Raw genomic sequence first — 19,607 nt, 5'->3', positions numbered from 1 at the left:
AAACTCCTGCTCAAGCATGGCCTCCTAATTCTCTCAAGTCAGTAGTGACCCAAAGTTCCTCTCGTTCAACAGTTTTAATAGCTTGTACCAAAAAAAAAAAAAAATCAAGCAATGGTCCTAGCCCACCATTTAGCACCTGGTTACACTTTAGCTCAGTTCCAGGTAGAAACTGCTAGAGCCCAAGGGTCAAGACAGCATGGGGAAAGCCATGATTGATTAATTGGTCTTTTATAGATCTTTTAATATCCAGGCCCCAGAAATTCTGCAGTACTCAGGAGCTGCTGTCTAGATTCAGTGTGACAAGACTCAGTGATGTGCTTTTGTCAATAAGTACATATACTTCATGCTTACTTGCTTTACTTAAAGTACAAATCATAAATAGTTGTGTGTGACAAATTCCCCAGTATTGAACCTCCACAGCTGCCAAGCAGCATGCTGCAGAACAGAACAAGGAGGGCTATAATTTTCTTTTCTTCGTTTTGTTATTTGACCTTCAGTTTTTCAGTTGTCCTTGGATCAGTCTGGAACTAAGTATAGTCCCTTCAGCATTATTTATATGTTTAACCCAAAGCTACCCATATGTGTCAAGGGACAATCATAACAGTGTTCTAAATTATTTTAACAGCTTATTTTAAATTGGAAAATGGGGGTTTTGAAAAACCATTGTCAATTAATTATGATTCCACAAACTCCTACCAACTCTCTTGTGTTTTGTAACAATTTGCTCACAGCCTACAAGACAAAGCCTCCAACTTGCTCAGAGAAAGCTCTTGAAACTGTCCAGCTTTGAAAATGCTGACTGATCTTTAATTTAACACATTGATAATGATTTTGGCCACCGGCTATTTACAAATGCAATGCAATTTACAAATAAAAAACCCATAGATGGATCAGCTGCATCCTTGGGGATCAACAGTTATTGGGGCTGAAACGTCCCTTAGCACACTGTATCTCTACACACTATTTGGAACAGGAACCAAAACCCACCACATTCAAATGAAAGTCATTAGTGTCTGACTACATACAGTAATTCCTCCTGAACTGAGCAATATATTTTTCATTCAAAAGGTCTTTACCAAGCAAGGAAAAGACAAAACAGCCACTGTAATGATCCTCTGTGAAACCTTGAGAAAGGACATTTTCCGCCTCAGGTAGTGGTTCTGTGGTATGTATGCCAGCTACAGAGCTAACCAAAGCAACAAAGAGCTGGGTGGGTGGACAGATAGATGGGCACACATACCTGCACACAATTTCTATCATGTAAGAGCAATTTCCCCTGTATCATCACAAGTCTGCAAACAGCTTAAATTTTCCTTTATTTACATAACCAGTGTGAGCAACTTCAGAGAAGGATTTATGGTGCAACTTGGGCTTCTGTGTGGGTTGCTCTTTTACTGTATCAATATTATGCTTAACAACATTTTTCAGTCAGAAAAAGGTCCATGTGAAAGTTGAAAGGCGAGAGAATTATTTCTAACTGTTCTCAGGTAAGAAAGAAAAAACCCAACACTTTTATCATTGGTCTAAGCAATGCAAGCCAAATTCAGCCTATGAATTTAAAGGGGTTGCACTGGTAAATCAACTTAGAGCAGTTATTTAAGAGTTCAGAATTTCTTGGATAATGAGTGAGACAAATTGTCCACAGAAATGTTGCTGAAATATTTTTAAATTTTACAGTTAGCTCTATAACTTGACACAAAATAGCGTCACCCAGAAAAACAACCAGCCATTGCCACCAGCTGGGACAAGATTTCTGACTGTTAACCACCCCCATTTAAAGCCAAATTTTCAAAAGAAGTAAGCACCTAAAACATTTTTCTTCTTTGAAAAAAAAAAAATAATCAGGTATGTTAACAATGCTTAACTTTCATTTCCTTAAAGGTCTGAGTTCGAGCTCCACAGATGCTACAAGCCTAAATGCTCAGACATAAGCAAATCACCTTGGGAAACACATTGACAAATACAAGTTTTAAAAAATTGATTCATGTGCAGTTGGCAGTCAGTGAAATTTCCACTGAACTTTTGTTGCTGCTCCCTAACTTTACCAGAGCAATTGCAAAAAAGTAAATGGAACTGAGTTCTCAAGCAAGTTTGAGACCTTAATGATACAGTAAATCCAGGTTTAGGGCAAGAAGCCTCTGATCAAAACCATCCCAGCCACACCACCCAAAGCATTGATCTGGTAGAAACAAGCTCTGCTAACTCAAATTTGTTAATATGGAAAAGTGAACTTTGAACCAGATCAGGTACAGCCTATCTTCTCCCAGTAGCATAGCAGAAATAGTGTAAATTACTTGTCTTGCACTCCAATTAATTAAATCAAAATTGTCTCATGTGCCCACCCTGGTCCAGATCAAATCTGCCTTAGAGAATGATCCAGTGCTGGTGAGTGTGAACCCACAGCCCAAGTGCTGCAATGACAGATACTGGAGTAGTGTGTAGAGACTGCAGTTTTTCAAAAACACAGAACAACATATCAACAAGAGAATGAAGATATACAAGGCGAAACGAAGGTGGTGTCATAAAATACATTCAGGGTCAATAGCTAATGTCCCTGTTATAAAAGTTCTATTGGTTTTACCCAAGGTTATTTCCTTAGCTGCCAGAAGTCATTTGGCTAGAGATGGGATAAGGGGGTTGCTTTGGGCACAGAGCACGATCTACCCAAGGATCAGATCAGTTATGTTCTGCTGCTTATTTAGAAGCTGTTTGTTCCGAGTCACTTGCTATGTATTTATATATAAATGTAAACGTATACATATGTGTGTACATACATGTATACTTACAGGCTGTTCACATGAAAGATCTTGGGAGCTTTACAGATGAGAAACCACAGTATTTTCCTTCAGTTCTAAACCACACTTTATCAAGACAACCAGAAGGAGTATTGCCAAATTTTACTGCCCCCTCCTGCCCCACTGCTAGCTCCAAATTCCTCCATGTCTCAGAGGCTACTGACTATTTATGGCAAGAAGACAGTCCATTAACCTAGCAATGCTCAAACTTTTATCACCTTCCCCTGCCCCTGCAAGGATAAATACTACTCCCTCAGGCCCCAGTTTAGAACGTCTGGCTTAGCCACTCTCCTCCTATACAGAAGCACATCTCAGGAGGGGGAGATGAGCAGAAAGATGCTGCTGAGATAAGAGACAGCACCTCTGATAAGAGCAGCTGCACCTCTGCCAAGGGCTGACCTGAACTATTCCCAAGCATGTGAGACCTCGCCATGCACTTCATCTACCAGCTCCTCATTCAGCACCCTCTGCTTTTTTCCGTGCCTGATCACCTTCCATGGTGCTGCTGGGACTCACACCCCCCACTGCAGCTTCTGGCCATTCACCTGAGCCTCTGAACTGTTCACCATGGCCAAAAAAAAAGCAGGAAAGCAAGAGGTGTCATCAACCAAGGGCTTCCAACAGGCTGAAGAGGCACTTTTCATTGCCTTCCACCAGGCTCGTTCCTGCAACAGGCTTGTGCCCGGCCACAAAGCCAAGGCAGCACCAGCAAGGAACTCCTCACTGACACATAACACAGGCAAGCACACACAGGGCAGCAAACTCCAAACAAGAGTTTTGGCTGTACCCTCATCCTTCCCATGTTTATGATGCACTCAAACTCATTCAGATTATTTCTGCCCCTCGTTCTCCCACAGACAAGAGTCCAAACCCATTCAAAATGAAGACACAGCAGCTGTGACCGCAGAGCTCCTCCAGCATATCCTCTAGCATCGCTAAGCTATACGCTATTAAACAACCAAATGTCTCAACTCTATTAGTAATCTTATTATTACAGCATTGTAAAAGAAAAAATGTGGGTTTTTTTTTATGGCGGAGCTGCCACTGTCTGGAGGAAACCTGTGTTTTGCACACACAGAACGGCACACACGTATTTCATATGGTGCATTGCAAGCTGCACAGAATAGAAAGCAGCTGGAGGAAAATGGCTGTAGAGAAATGGTTCTCCTGGGCATCATCTGTTGATTTGTTTTGTTTATAGAAGGAATGAGATTTTTATCTCTGCTCAAAATATAAAATGCTTTCATGGCACTGAGCTCACTGCTCGGCTATGCTCACACTCAGGAACGTAAATAAAAGCAGGGGGAAAGGAGGGAGAAAAGGCTTTACTGCACAGAATCCCCAGCAATGTCAAAAATTAAACAGAAAAATGTCAATGATACAGTCAAGGCTTGCAAGAGGAACTGAGTCACCAGCTATCATGGAAATGAGGCCCTCCTTACCATGCTTGTTAATAGCTTGCTTCTGCTACAGCTGAGGAGACAGGTTAGGGGACAAACTACTCAAATCCCAAGTCTCAAATCCCAGCCTAGCAGGATGAACATCCTTACACTGTAAATACACCAGTCCTTACGAGATGCATGGTCTGCAAAAGCACAGACTCATACGGTCCTTCCACCATCTTGTGCCCACAGCTGATATTCCAAGCTCCCTCTGCAACCTTGCTCTGGGGAGACTGTTCACTCCTCTGTGCCTGACACCCAAAACCTGATGGTCTCTTTCTTTCAACAACAGGGCTCTGTGTCCTAGGAGAACACCAGAGAGCTGATTTTCCACTCAAGTTGACAGCACTGCCATTTATATTAAGCAGAAGTCATATCTCAAGAAAGAAAATAAATTGTGAAACCACTAAATACTACTTAACTACTGCTAATAATTAACTTTTTAAAGTTTAAAAACATAACTACTGAGGATGGTATCCAAACTGTGAGAAATTACCTGAAGTCTAAAACTTTCTGGTAGACAAACAAAGTTTAAAATACTATTCTTCTGAGATCTGAAAGGCTCAAGGTTTGTTGCCTAGGATAGGATAGGTAGGAATTGATAGCTAGGAATAGTTATCACAGAACTGAGGATACTTTATCTTTGCACCACCTATTCTTAGCTCTTAAGAGGAGATGAGGGACAGCAAGCCAGATGCATATCTAGGAGTGAAGGCTGCTGAACGTCACTGCAGGACAGCCCCACTTCATTAGCTACAGAATGGATCTGAAGTCTTTCTGGAACCACCGAGAGGTGTTTGCTCTTTTCAAAGCTGTGCTGTCTCTCACTTGACCAGAGCTCTGATCTGACTGGCCATTGAGGAAATCTTTGGGCAACCCACAGTCCCACGCTGTGTACAATGCTAGCATGCAACACTGAAGAACCTTTAGCTGCTCTTTCTCTCCCAGGGTGGGTATACATCATGTCTTTCCCACATTCTAAACCACGTACCTCAACAACCTCTTCATCTTGTTATAGCTCTACTGAGAGGGTGTTTACATAAAAGCTCTTTGGAGCTTTTTGGATGAGAAACCACAACAGATTACATCAGATTTATTGCTACTGAATAAGTTAAAAGAATACTTAGGGTTACAGGTTCAAAATTCTGCCAATAGCTCTCATCCAAGAGCATTCATACATTAGGAGCTTGTGACCATACAGTTACCAATTACCCATCCTCTCTAAAGTCCACTGCCTTTTCATCCTTCCCATACCCCTCAACTCCTAACAAGAATCACAAGGATGCTACTAGCTGAAAGGAACTATGCTTTCCAAGGAAGTAGACTTCACTTTGTCAACACAAGCATACAGCCACTGCCCCATGCCCTACTCCCAACATACATCTCAGTTCAGCTCCTTTCCTCCAGTTTCAACTTTCCTAAACATACTTGAGCTCAGTCCATTAACAACCCACTTCAAATTCATATGGAGTCATATCCTTCTGTCCCACTCATTCTTCCCAGTCCATCCCCAGCCGTTGCTGGGCATCCGGCTTCTTTTCCTACCCAAGAAACAAACCGATATAATAGATTTTGCCTTTCCCCTTGTTTATTGCTTCCTTAATAAACTCCCCCAACAACCCCACAGGTACTGCAGAACTGTGAAAGAAGGGACTGGCCAGGGAAGAAACTACCAGAGGAATGGATATGGAAAATATACCACATGCTAGATGACCCCTGCATTAAAATTCTAGTATATCTATTGACCTGCACAGTCATTCCAGCCATCGAAAACACATGTAAAATAAACAAGCAAAACTTAAAAGAAATTGTCACCAGCATAAGCAATAGCACATAAAGCAAGGAAATGAAGAGATAGACACTGAACATCATTTTCTCAAGCTCCTCCACTATTCCTGTGAAAGTGAAATAAATGCATTTGCAGACCCAAGCCAGAAAATACTTTGAGCTCTTTCTGCTGGCTGTTTCTCAGCAGTTAGCACACACTGAGCTCATGGAACAGTAAACTTTGTTTTCAATGGGGAAAAAAGCCAAAAACAAACCTAGGGAGATAACATAGAAAAATCCGTCTAAAGGTTTCAGTATGTCAAGGGGAACTGATAAAAGACTATCTCCCAATAATACGTCAATATTTTGTTTTAAAATAGTTTTCAGACAGCTCCATTAAATACTGTATAAATCTTTCCTATGGAAGAGCAAGGCATGGCAATCAAAGGCATTAATTACAGGTGAACCAGTAATGAGGACAAAACACACCAAACACAGTTATTGAAGCCTGATGCAAAGACAAAAAGGAATGAGGAAAAATATAGGCAACTTTCCTTTAATGATGGGAGCAGTGTTGAAGGAGACAAGAGAAGGGAGAACACAGATTTACTTTTCAGCACTCTGAGGAAGTCTCACCTGTCAAAACTGCCCATTGATTTAATTTTCCATTTAAGAAGGAGCACAGCCAGGCTGGCAGGACACTTGGTCTGCTATGTGAAAGATGTGGAGTGACAAGTCCACGCCCCTTGGAGCACATGAGGACTCAAAACTAGTCACCCCAGTGCGGGGCAGTCACAGGAACTGCCAGTAGGCTCCCCTGGGGTTCAGGGAAGAGCAGAGTTCATGGCACTGTTCAGAGGAATTACAGCAGTCCTGAGAGGCCCCTCTGAGCATGGCAATTAAATGCACAGACACAGCAAGAGACAGCCCCTGCGCCATGGGATGGAGTGCCCCACTGCTCACAGAGGCAGAGCCTTCTCTTTAAGGAGGCCGTTTACATTGCCTTCTTTCATCGTCTAATTTCAATCCCATTTAGTGCACCAAGAGCAGTGCATTAAGTTCCTCAGGTTCCTAATACAGTCAGTAAATGGGGGCAGGAGCTCCTAGGAGCTAATTCAGAGCACCCAAAATTAGTTTGTGAGGTGCCTTAATATCCCCGAGATAAACAAAGCAACCTGCCCTAAGGCAAACAGCAGATCAGAAGTTGCAGCCCAAGTGCTAGTCCAGAAGAGCTAAGTGAAGCTCCTGAGAAGACTCCCAGGCAGAAGCTGCCTCATGGAGAAGCCAGAGTAATTCCCCCACTTTGCCAACCTCTCCTGCCTGTGCAACCCAGGCCAGACCAGACCCAGTCCGTTCCAAGCCCTGCAGGAAGGGAGAGCAGAAATGGGATTGCTCAAGGGCTGTGTCCAGCTCCTGTTGGCCTGGCGGCATTGGTAAGCATTAGCCAGCTTTGCAGCATGCTCCACTGGACACTAGATCTGGAGACGATGCCAGAAGACGGGTAAATGTACTTGTTCCATGAAAGGAAGCTAACCTATCCCCGTAGGGCTACCTTAACATACTATTAACACTATAATCTCCATGCACTACAACCAAATTGTACTTGAGGGATTTTATGGGGAGAGGCAGAAAAAGGTTTAGGGAAAAACGAAGACCACGAGGAATGAATAGCTGAAGATTTACTCCTTTACACAGAGTTGTTAGGGTAAAACGCATGTTCACAAATGCAAAAAAAAAAACCAACCCAGGAAGCACTTGAGGGTCTTCAAATAAACATGGCTGGCGATGCAATCTCTAAATTAAAAAAACAAAACCAAAACCACAAAAACTTGAACATAAGAGGCCTCTGAGTTTTGCAGTTAAATGCAAGCAAGCTAAACCAAAGCTGCACAGCACTAAAGGCTGAGCTACGTTTATAAGGATAACCAGGGTGTTATAACAGCTTCTGAGGACATCCCAGGGAATTTAACTCTGAAGCTGCAAAAGCAATGATGGAAAACTGTTCTACCTCTCCCCCCAAAATAAGAGAACTTTGTTTACCTAAAAGCAGCATAATGGGGACACTGAGTGAACTTCATTCTAGGTGATCAAATCTACTTTGTTTTCAGAGAAATAAAGTATTTAGTCATTTGTGGTGTGGCACTTTTCCAAATTATAATTCAGTAGCTTACTCTGTTCCTTCTCAGGCTCACCTAGAGATGCTTCATTTAGCTCAAAGACGAGGCCATATACTGCACAGCTGCGGGATCAAATTATGTTTGACACGTTAGTGGGAATTCCAGATTTGCTTGATGTAAAGCTGCGTGACAAAGGCAATTCGAATCTGTTATTTTTTTTCTGTCATCAACAGCAGTTTGCTGATGTTTCCTGTTGAGTCAGATCCTTCTAGCTTTCATAATGGGACATTTCAATGAAGGGGAGGGAAGCAGAATGACTTCCACTGACATAAATGGCCATTTTAAGAAAAAAAAAAACAAAAAAACAACAGCTTGGGTTAACAGAATATAAAAAACCCCAAACTTCCCTGCCTTCTGACCCTGTAAACCTGATACAGGGTTCACTGCAAACTGAGAAGCTACAAGGTTGTAATATGGGAAGAGTCATTAGGGACTGCAATCTTAGAGCCCAGCCACTGCTGCGGGAGGGATGTGCAAGACCGAGGAGAGCTCAGCAGCAGCACAGGAGCACCAGCCCCTGCGCACTCGCTGCCTGCAGAGTTGTGCTTGCTGCCAGCAAGGCAAACAAGCATGCTTTAACATCCAAGGATTAGGATGCCTCTCTGAACCTCTCAACTCAATGAGCCTGACATGACAGCAGAGCTGTACGTCTTTATGGGTATATGTTGATGCTCCACCGTTTCTAGCCATAGTGGTCCTTGCAGCCCTGTGCCTTTGATGGTAGTAGTGACAGCTGGAAAAGTTTGGCCCTACCCACCCACAGCTGGTGCTTTTTCCAGAAAGGATCCAAGTTTTGTATTGCCTGACACTGCATCTGTCCAGAAGCATTATCTTGATGTGTTAGGGAAAAAAACCTGCTCACCCTACCCCTGCACTCAAACTGTAAGCCTAAAGCTCTAGTAGTCAAACATCTTTTGTAAATACTGATTTTTTGAGGAGCAAAAAATGGTGCAATATCTAGCTCTAGGTGGCATCTAGCTGGAGGAAAAAACAAACAACAAAACAAAACAAACCCCAAATCTGAGGTCTAGTTGATCTCAGTTTTGCTTAACTCAAGCCCAAATAGCAAGTTTCTGCAAAACCAGAATGAAGTTTTATTTGGAGACAGATTAGCTCTAAACTTTCTCTTTCCAAGCTCTTTCTGAAATGACAGATGTAAAGTAATGCCAAACAAGCAATAATATTGAGGCCACTTGTATCAAAATACTACTTGACCTGAGATTAACTTCTGATGTGGTCTAGTACAGGTATGGTACCAACTGATGAACTCTAACACATGTTGTCCCCCACATCTAAGTATCTCCTGCATATAAGTGTATGCAAATGTCTAGGCTTAAGGACAGAGGAGAAAAAAAAAAGTTTAGTTTTCATTCTTTTTGATCAGAGACTGCAAATTCCTTGGGTTAGGATTGACTTGTTATGCAATAGGTGGACAGTATCTAGATACATTGAAACCCAAATCTCTCAATCTCTCTATACTTTTCTGTAACACAAGTGATCATTAATACTATTTCAGTGTAAAAATGGCATCTTTCTGAATGATTTAGCTTTTCAGAAACAGACAAGAACACCACTAGTACATGTTGTTGCTATGTTTGAAAGCATGCAATTAGATGTGTATCTTACAAACATAAACAAACACCTCCCATCCAGCCTCCATGCTTCTAAAAAAACCCAGGTTTGTTTAGACAAGGGGTTGATAATCCAGTTTGAACACAGGTATGTGAATGCTGTGACAGCTTCTTCATAATGCTAAGCTTATGGTACATTAAACTTTAAAGCAAGATAAACTCCTGCTTTCATTTTATCAAACATCTTCCCAGACAGCAAAAAGAAAGACACAAAGCAATGTTTGCAGCTACAGCCAAGCATGGGATACCCAACTCAGCATATGTTTGAAATGAAAATGAACAATATGTTGCATAGATACACTACGGTATTTTTCAATAGACAATATCACTGGGATTTGTAAATGTTAACCTCATTCCCCCCCCTTAAGTGTTTGTTTTTATTTCATGCCTGAAAAAAACCTGAGATTCACAGAGATTAAGTGAATAGAGACAGCAGTCCTTGCAATTGAGAAAGAAAGTGCTCTTGAACTGCTCTGACAATCAGTTTGGCTAGTAGAAGTCACAGGGGGTGGGAAGGACATGGACAGGAGATTTTTTTTTTTTTTTTTTTAAGAGTGCTCAGTGTTGTGCCACTGGTATTACTGAACTTTATGTATTTAGCCATATTATACCTTTTTGTAGTCAGTAAAGCAGTAATTTCATTGTCTACCACAATAGCAATGAGGTACCAAGAGCCATCGAAGAATCCATGGTATGAGGTCTGCAAGGAGAGACTTGGACCTACTGACAGCAAGTAGTAAGGAAGGGGAGGGCAGTGGACAGCTAAGCACTTCAGGAATGGGAAACAGCAAGAGGGCTTGAACAGCCTGTTAAATTAACAGATTACCAAAAAAGTAACCTCAGGTTTGTTCTTCCCATTTCAAATCTGAAGACACAATGTACCCAAAAGCTTCTCTGTTCTTTCTACTCCCAACATTAAACTACCTACCTTAAAAAGCCTCTCTTTATAGCTGACTTAAGGTCATGTCAAAGACAAACACTGAGAGACTGAATTTTCCACTGATTTAAAACTGACACAATACACTACAAGCATCACCTTCATACTACACTGATGACAACACATGAGAAATCAGGGATGTGCCATTAGAGAATTTGTTATAAAGAGTTATTGGTGATCTTCATTGTACCATAAATCAGTCTTAAAAAAAATACCAAATCATCCAAGTTTCCTCCTAAGACCTGTATCTTCTCTAGAAGTTTATTTTTATGCAGCTACAGCCTCTCCTCCCTTTCCCAATCAACCCTTGCTTCTCTGTTTCATATGACCTCACCTTACCCAAAAATGTGAAGAGATTGGTGTTATCACAACTTAGCAAGATACCACCTGCCAGCTGAACTGTGATAAATCACAGCTGGCCTTACACTACATATGCTAACAGTGACTGAGGCTGAGTCCACAGGCAGCAGCTCAGGGCTGTCATTTAAACCACTGAGTACCCCCAACCACAAAAATCATGCTAAGGAAATAGCTCAATAACATGACAGTTGCCATCACCATGTTGTTATTCTAGCATGTATTAGATCTATTAACTCTCTTCTTTACCTGCAACTGCCTTCTGTTTAGCCTGTAAGCCTTTTATAGCCAACAAGGTGGACAAACTGCCTATTCTTTGTACTCACACAACAGTTGACACAATATGACCCCGATCAATCATAAGCTACACCGTAACAAAATTTACAACTGCAAATATTCATTCCTCCCTTCCCCCATGACTGCCCTTCTGAAAAGACACAATGCTGGCAGAAAAAAAAAACTAGAAAAAGAATTCAGAAGTTATTAAAAAATGAGATTAAGGCTTAGAACAAAAACGTCAAAGGAACTTGAAGAGTTATTACTTTATTATTACTCCTGCCATACATAACACTTGTATTTTCTGAGTCCTAGAAGAGCCAAACAATTGGGTATGCAACATGATTGTAATAAAAACATTCTCTAGAATTAGGGACCTGCATTTCTATTAGCAACCTTTTACATACTCTATAAATAATTCCTTGAACCCAAGGTTTCAGCCATGAATAAAGGAAGCTGTGAGCACGCACTGGGTTTTACTTATTTGTTTAAACAGACATGCAGTATAAAAAAACTTTATAAAAAGTAGACTCTCAAATGAATAGGTTGAGAGGTTTGAACAACAACCACTGCACTTGCAGATGTGATTCAAGCCATTAGCCTTACAAGTTCAGTCACTGCATTTTACTGAAATAAATGGATCTGAATAGCTTCGCCACCAGGCAAACCTACCAATAGCCCACAGATGTTGCCCAGCACATTTCATTGCAAGTTTAAGAAACACCAGCTTCCCATCAGAAGAGTGACCTATAGGCACCTGTGTTTAATAAGCTGCTTAAAATCAACCTGTATCTGTAGATCAACAAGATTGGTTAATAATAACCATTGGCACGTAAGAGTATAAAACAATTTCCCATATAAAATTCCAGCTTCCTTTACTTGATGCCTTCACAGAACTCACCTTCAGCCAGGAAAGGAGAAACACTGAAAGGGGTATCTCTACTGTAAGGCCATTTCACACCTACTCCTAAATTGGAGTTTTTGAAACTTATATGGTAGGCACTCAATTCAGCAGCTGCCTGTCCACAGCCAGGAGCCTGGTTTAACTTTGACTTCAGTCTGAAATTAGAGCTAGGTTTGTTTATGGCAAGACCAAATTCTGCACTAAACAGCCACGTCTTCACTTCAAGGGGAGGAACAGCCTTCCTTAAATTGAACCAGAAAATGAGGCTCTGGAGAAGCATGCACCAGAACGTACCCTAAGTTTGCACGGAGTAGTTCTGTGTCTTCAGAGACCTTAGCACATCTTGATGTGTACTATGTGGAAGCATCAGGCTTTCAGCTGACTCACAGGCAGTCAGATCTTACCAGCCGATCTGCTGCATTTCTGAACTGTGGATGTGCCTCTGCCATCCCTCTCATCCCCTTAAGCTCACAGAAATGCACAGGTCAGCAGCAAAACAGCATGGTTTTTTGGAAAGATCTGGTGCTGCCATTCTTTTTCCCAGAAAACTTCAAAGGAAGTAGGACTTGGACATCTGTGATGATTTGGGCAGATCTTATTAAGAAAGCTGGCTCACCCACCTACTTGATATGGCAACACACATCAAATATGGGCTTGACTTGACTCTTTTTCTAGTCTCTCAAGACCCTCCTTTGACACAGAATGAAGTTGAACAAAGCCCAACAGGGTCAAAGAATGAAGAAATACGTGCAAAAGAGATCTATCATTTACACTGCTACAGCAATTGTGCTAATCTCATGGTGCCATCACTACTCTCTTACAGATTATCTTTGGTTTTTTGTCAGAGGTACTTTTTCTACCACCATCCGTGAAAGTTTTTCTTGAACACATATACAAATGAGAAAAAACATTGGTTGACTGGAAGGTAGGATTGGAAGAGCTATTCAAGTAAAAACAGTCAGAACAGCACTCCCAGTTCAGCTAATTTAATTTCTGAAATAAATTATCTGGACAGGGAGGGGTTTTTTTTTCGTTTCAGCACAGCTCACTGCAATGCCTACTGTGCTAACCATTAGGGCTGCTGTTATTCTGATTTGTATCCACTACTCAGTGTGGAAGGAACAAGAGAGGAAATTCAAGCAGCAGTTAAAATGTCTGCACACTTAAGCCAAGAAACCTGGCAAGGGACAAGTGTGCAGCACAGTACAGAGAAGAGGTGCAACAAGTACTCTGTTTCTTTGTGATCAGTGCCAATGTTCCTGCCACCTACAGAAATTAATAAGAAACCAACAATATTAAGCTCTTAATTTTGAAGACAATTTTTGTTAGCAGTTTGTTGGTAAAGCACTTACAAGAAAATATTGCAGGGACAGAATTCTCTAAAAAGCACTATAAGTTTTGTGAGTATTTATTTCAACCTCTGCATCCAAACCAACTCCCCCTCCGTGTCCCTTCTAGCCAATTATGTTCCAATTTCCCCTTACAAATAAGAGTCTATAGATTTTAGGGGAGCTTCAGCAGGCTTTGTGTCTGATATGCAGCACATATCACCTTTATCACTTACCAATACAGCAGGACCACGAAGACCACCAGCAAAGCCAGGGTGACCGTTGTATTACTCATTTCTATAGAGGCAAATGCCAGGAGATCTACTGCCTCCATTTTCCTCCACTACAGCTCCAGGCTTGAGTGGTGTGCGCATGGGAAAGTCTCTGCAAGAGCTGATAAAGCCTTCCACAGCTACACAAATGACATCTGCAACAAAACAGGAACCAAGAGAGCAAAAACACATCAAGTCAAATACAAACTGCAAACCTTTCCTGTTCTCATCAACTGCACGCTCTAAGAGAGAACTTGAAGGTTCCCTGAATGGTAGGATGTAGCAATTTCCCCCCTCCTGCTGTTGTTGACTGTCGTGCCAGTAAATATTTACATACCCACCGCTTGAGACATCAGTGCTGATGTCTAAAAATCTATTCAACATGTATTAGGGAAACTGGAAAAGTGGGGGGGGAGAGCCTGACCATGGTACAGATCATGGAAGAATAATATAAAGACCCTTCAGGGGTGCCCTGGCATACAACAGTGGTATTCTCTGAAGTAATAAACATAGAGCATTACTGCAACATAAAACTTCATTAACACTTAATCTCCAGACTGGTTATACCTTAAAAGAATGGAACAAAGTAAACTTTAAATTATCACAACTAAAAGGAGAATTGGGGGAAAACTCTTCTAATGTGACTACTAGAACACATATAAGAATGAAAAACTAATGAGTAGAAAAACCCAGCTGTAGTACCAGGGTCCATAAGTCAGCATCTGTCACACTGGTTAGTCCACACAGACAGCACTGTTTGGCTGTATCATCTCAGGTTCATGAGTACTACAGCACATTTTCCTGGCTCAATGCAGTGCCTCCGTTGGAGGTACCATTAACCAGCCTTTCCAGAGATACTTTGGCTACCCCTGCATTGTATTTCTTGTATCAGGGTTAACATCAATATGGCCATATCTACTATCTCTGCGTTGTGGCACAGTCAAGCTCTCACAACCCCTTGAACAACATGCACATGAACAGTCAAGCTTTGATGGCAGTTTAGGAAATGGTTTGTCCATAGTATATGAATTCCTCAGCTTTCTTCCATATTTTCCTGTCAGCAGACCTCAATCCTGTTTCAAGCATCTGATCCAGTCCAATTAGAAAGGTCAACCAGAAAGCAAACCTTGAAGCACTTCTATGAGAGAAGACCACCAACGTGTTACACACAAACTAAGTTACCAAATGCCACTATCAAAAAAATCTTCAGGATTACAACAACATCAGCAGCAGCAGCTTGCAAGTAAACACCCTTGCCCATGACAAAATTCCCTGAACTGTCCGGTATTTTTTGTTACTTATGGAACTAGAAATACCCATACATGTACTGCAGCCCTCCCACCCATTCCAACCAACCTATTTGAAAGTTAAGGAAATCAAAGATACCCAAAAAAACTAGATTTGTGAATTATATGGTAACCTTGAGAAACAGAAATTCTGCAGCATCTGATTCCCATAACACACCAGATGAAGAGTGGTTTCTTCTCATACAACCCCAAGATAACAGCCTAGATTTAATGTGCAAGGCTTCTCCAATATCACTGTATTACATTTCCTGCTCTTATCAGAGAAGTTAATAATATAGGTATCAAAAAAGTAAAGTCTCTAACACAATGGAGTTTAATTTTAAGAAGATTTGGCTCTACTCTAACTGAATCACTGCTATTTTGGTTCTCCGTGCTTCACAACTGCATTAATTCCCTTCCAGCCTCAGATCCTTGCAGAATAAGTAAAAGGTGTTAACCAGCTCATCAGCTCCACAGAATGGCACAGTAGTTCACAGAAAACCTTGCTTATTGTATTAACAATGCTATTGCTATTCTGGGTCAATAACAGCTCTGCCAGTTTGCTGCTGCTGCCAAGTTCTCCAAGAACAACTGCAACAAGATTCAAGGAAAGTGACGCAAGGAATTAATCAATGGGCACAAGCCAATCCCAACCAGAAACTGATCCCATGGGACTTGAAGAAAAAAAAAAATCCATATGCCTTAAAGTCTCTTCAAAAAAACTAAACCAATCACCACGAGAAGGTAAGAAATAATATTCTGATTTCACTGTGCTTTAATTTACTTGGCCGTCGTGGTTTAAGCCCAGCCGGAAACAAAGCACCACCAGGCTGTTCGTTCACTTCTCCCCCCCCACAGTGGCACCGGGAGGAGAAAAATATAAAGAAACACTCATGGGTCAAGACAAGGACAGGGAGGGATCACTCACCACTTACGGTCATGGGCAAAAAACAGACTCAACTTGGGGAAAAAAAAAAATCAATTTAATTTACTACAAATCAAATCAAAACAAGGATAGTGAGAAATAAAACCAAATCTTAAAACACCTCCCCCCCACCCCTCCCTCCTTCCCGGCACAACTCCACTCCCGGTTCTCTCTCCCTCCTCCCCTCAGCAGCGCAGGGGGACGGGGAATGGCGGTTGGGGTCAGTTCCTCACACATTGTCTCTGCCGCTCCTTCCTCCTCAGGGGAAGGACTCCTCACTCGTCCCCTGCTCCACCGTGGGGTCCTTCCCACGGGCTGCAGTTCTTCACGAACTGCTCCAGCGTGGGTCCTTTCCACAGGCCGCAGTCCTCCAGTCCCAGGCTGCTCCAGCGCGGGCTTCCCTGTGGAGCGGCGGCCATCTTGGGGGGCCTCCACCCCCTGCTCCAGCATGGGCTCCTCTCTCCCGGGCTGCAGGTGGGCATCTGCTCCCCCGCTCCCCTCCGTGGGCTGGGGGGGGACAGCCTGCTGCCTCACCACGGGCTGCGGGGGCATCAAAACCTCCTCCGGCACACCTCCTCCCCCCCTTCCTCACTGACCTCGGGATCTACAGAGGGGTTCCTCTCACATTCCACTTCCCAAACTCCGCTGCAGGTTCCCCTTCTGAAATCTGTTCTCCCAGAGGCGCTACCACTGTCGCTGATGGGCTCGGCCTGGGCCAGTGGCATGTCTGGCTTGGAGCCATGGAAGCTTCTAGCAGCTCCTCACAGGAGACACCCCTGCAGCCCCCTCCCCTGCTACCAAAACCCTGCCACACAAACCCAAAACACTGGCTGTTTAATTAAAGGACATTTTTCTGCATGTAGAAGACTGATGCCCTCCTATTAAAGTCAACGGCAAAACTCTATCAGCAAACACAGAGTCAAGTACAGACCTCACTTATTTTTTAAGAAGCACTAGAGCCTTTTCCCAGTCACACTGGGAGGTAGGTGGGATGAATAGTTCTTAAACACACGCATTATGAAAGAAAATAGGCTCTCACATCAGCATCCAATTTGGAACAGAACACATAATCCAGCTCCCAACAACAACAACCATCCTTTTCTGTTGTTGATGTTGGGGTTTTCTTTTTGTTTTGTTTTTTTAAGCCTCAGCACCTGTTTCTTGCTGAAGGGTTTTACCTCAGCACCTCCAACCATTAAGGAGAGTGGCACACGGCATTGACTCTAAAACCAACCTGGAGCACTCCTCACTGCAGCCCCACATGCTTGCAGTTGTCATCCCAGAGTTAAGGATCTCAGCCCCATGAAGAGTCACAAAAATCCACATGTTGCTTTGCAGGCTGGGGGGCGAAGGCATCAGGGATGCAGACAACAATGAAAACAGGCTATTTATCAATCCTGTGGCTCTCTTTACGGGTCCTTTACATTAGAAGCACCATCCTAACTAACTAGTTAATAGCACAGATATTTTTAACCAACCTCCCAGTTCTTTTTGTGGAGCCACACTGGTCAGGCTGATTTTGATAATATCAATGAACTACAGAGGCTGATACGAAGTCCTCACTAACCGCATGCTGGAGGAAGCCAGAGACAAGCAGAAGTGGAAGAGAGCCTTTTCCTGTCAGACTGCTATGAGTCAGCAGCACTGCCTGCATTTGCCTCTACGAGGCTTCACTCTAGATTGCATCTACCAAGGTTCACAGCTCCTTGACGGAGTGCCATTCGAGCTCTTCTCTTCTGTAGCAAGTAAAATCCACAGATCACCACCTTGTTCAACACAAACTTCAACAACAACAAAATGTTCAACACAAACTTACGTTCAAGAGTCCCATCTCATCCTTCATTCCCCAGCACTGCCGTCACTGTAGCCTTGGAGCTCCCCAGCAAATGGCAGACCTACGAGACAGAAGTAGTTCAATCCCAAACAGCCAGAGCTTCAGCCTGCATGGGTGTTCACAGCAGTAAATATTAAAAAGGGAAGCGCGTTACAACAAAGTCTGAGAAGTTGAATTGTTCCTCAACTGAAAAAGAAAAAAAAAAAACCACACCCAGACAATCCAGGTTTTCCAGGAAGCCTTCATGCCTTAAAGCCCTGTCTGCTATGACTCCAAGAACATTTTCTGTAAATGCTCTTCCAAAACAATGCATTTCAACTTCAAAATTAATACAAGTGTGGCAATGAGCCTCAGCAATGCTTGACATACGCAAGTATCGTTCTGACATGAAACAGAGAGCTTATTAAAAAGCAGGATTATAGACCTTCTCAGTAGACCTAGATCATGGTAAGGATTTTGACCTGTCTTCAAAGCATATCAAATGGAAAATGTAGTCTCACATATTTCAGAGGCTGATGACTGCACCAGCTAGACTAACCACACAGTCCTGCTAATGACCAAATTCAACTCCTCTCATGCTATTCTACTTCATATGTTCTAGGTCTATAATAATCTAATTAAGGCTGAGCCACAACAACTTTACAATAGATGAAGGAAGTCTAGAAAGGTGTTAAGTTGTAATTTTATAGCAGTTCATCTCCTTAGAAATTTGTAGCATAGTCTTCAGATCAACAAAATTCTGTTATATAGACAGCTTAGCCACAAAATACTGCAAATGAAATACCATGGAACAGCTTAAAAACCCATGAGATTAATCAGAGACTAGTTTATGTATAAGCTTTAACAAAGCCCATGTACAAAACCACGTAAGTATATATGATATTAATTTATCTTGAAGACAAAAACCTTTCCAAAGACAAAATGAATTCTCAACATCTTTAAGGTAGATCAAAGGCACATTTCACAGAGATTTTTTTTATATATATATTTAAAACAACCTTAATAGCCAAAGTACTGGGAATATTAACGTATTGGAACAGAAGGACTTACAGTGGCCTTCTATGACTTCATTATTACTATCCTTGTTCAAGGATTGACCAAGCAGATTAATCAGACGATTTTGTACTCCTGTATGATAAACTATGCCAAGCTACTCAACAGACAGACCACTGAGGCACTGGAGTCCACTCACAGAGATCCTGCTCTGCATTCAAAATGGACGGGAGCACCAAAAGGATACCATGGGCTCATGGAAGATTCTTGAACCACCTTGAATAAAATCACTCCAATGAACTGGATTTTGAAAGGCAAACATGGTAACAGTGAAACCACGCTGAGGAAGCTGCTTTCATGATGCTTCCTACTGAGAAACAAAGACACACATTTACACTTAAAATTGTTTCACCAAGTCAGAACCTGGTTGTATTAACTTAAATGCTTCTCAGAAAACAGGTACCCAGCTTAAAAATTCTAGGAAAGCTAAAATATTATGCAAACTTGTACTTCACTAAGAAATTTAATCTTAGCTGACTAAAAGTTATGGTACTTCAAACTCAGTCACAGGAGCTAAAAAACTCATTATGCTAACTAAATGTAGTGCTGCTGTACTAAGTCCCCTCTAAAGCAACAAGCTGTGAGATATCCTAGTTATTTCAAAGATCTCCACTTAGAAATAG

The 19,607-nt window shown here is 42.0% G+C and overlaps 1 protein-coding gene across 1 annotated transcript in view; it reads right to left on the bottom strand.

Annotated features, from left to right (window-relative positions):
* The window catches only part of TBXAS1 (thromboxane A synthase 1 (platelet)), a 229,450-nt gene extending 215,481 nt beyond the window's left edge, over positions 1–13,969 (bottom strand). The window contains exon 1 of the mRNA XM_010566280.1: positions 13,851–13,969. Within this exon, the coding sequence (XP_010564582.1) occupies positions 13,851–13,948 (98 nt within the window). The 5' untranslated portion in view covers positions 13,949–13,969. The remainder of the gene's footprint in view (positions 1–13,850) is intronic.
* Positions 13,970–19,607: the final 5,638 nt, after the last annotated feature.

This window comes from Haliaeetus leucocephalus, unplaced genomic scaffold (assembly GCF_000737465.1).
Source record: "Haliaeetus leucocephalus isolate CR32 unplaced genomic scaffold, Haliaeetus_leucocephalus-4.0 Scaffold206, whole genome shotgun sequence".
In the NCBI taxonomy this organism is placed as follows: Eukaryota; Metazoa; Chordata; class Aves; order Accipitriformes; family Accipitridae; genus Haliaeetus; species Haliaeetus leucocephalus.
The sequence above is the reverse complement of the archived record's forward strand: the minus strand, read 5'-3'. Positions and strand labels throughout refer to the sequence as shown.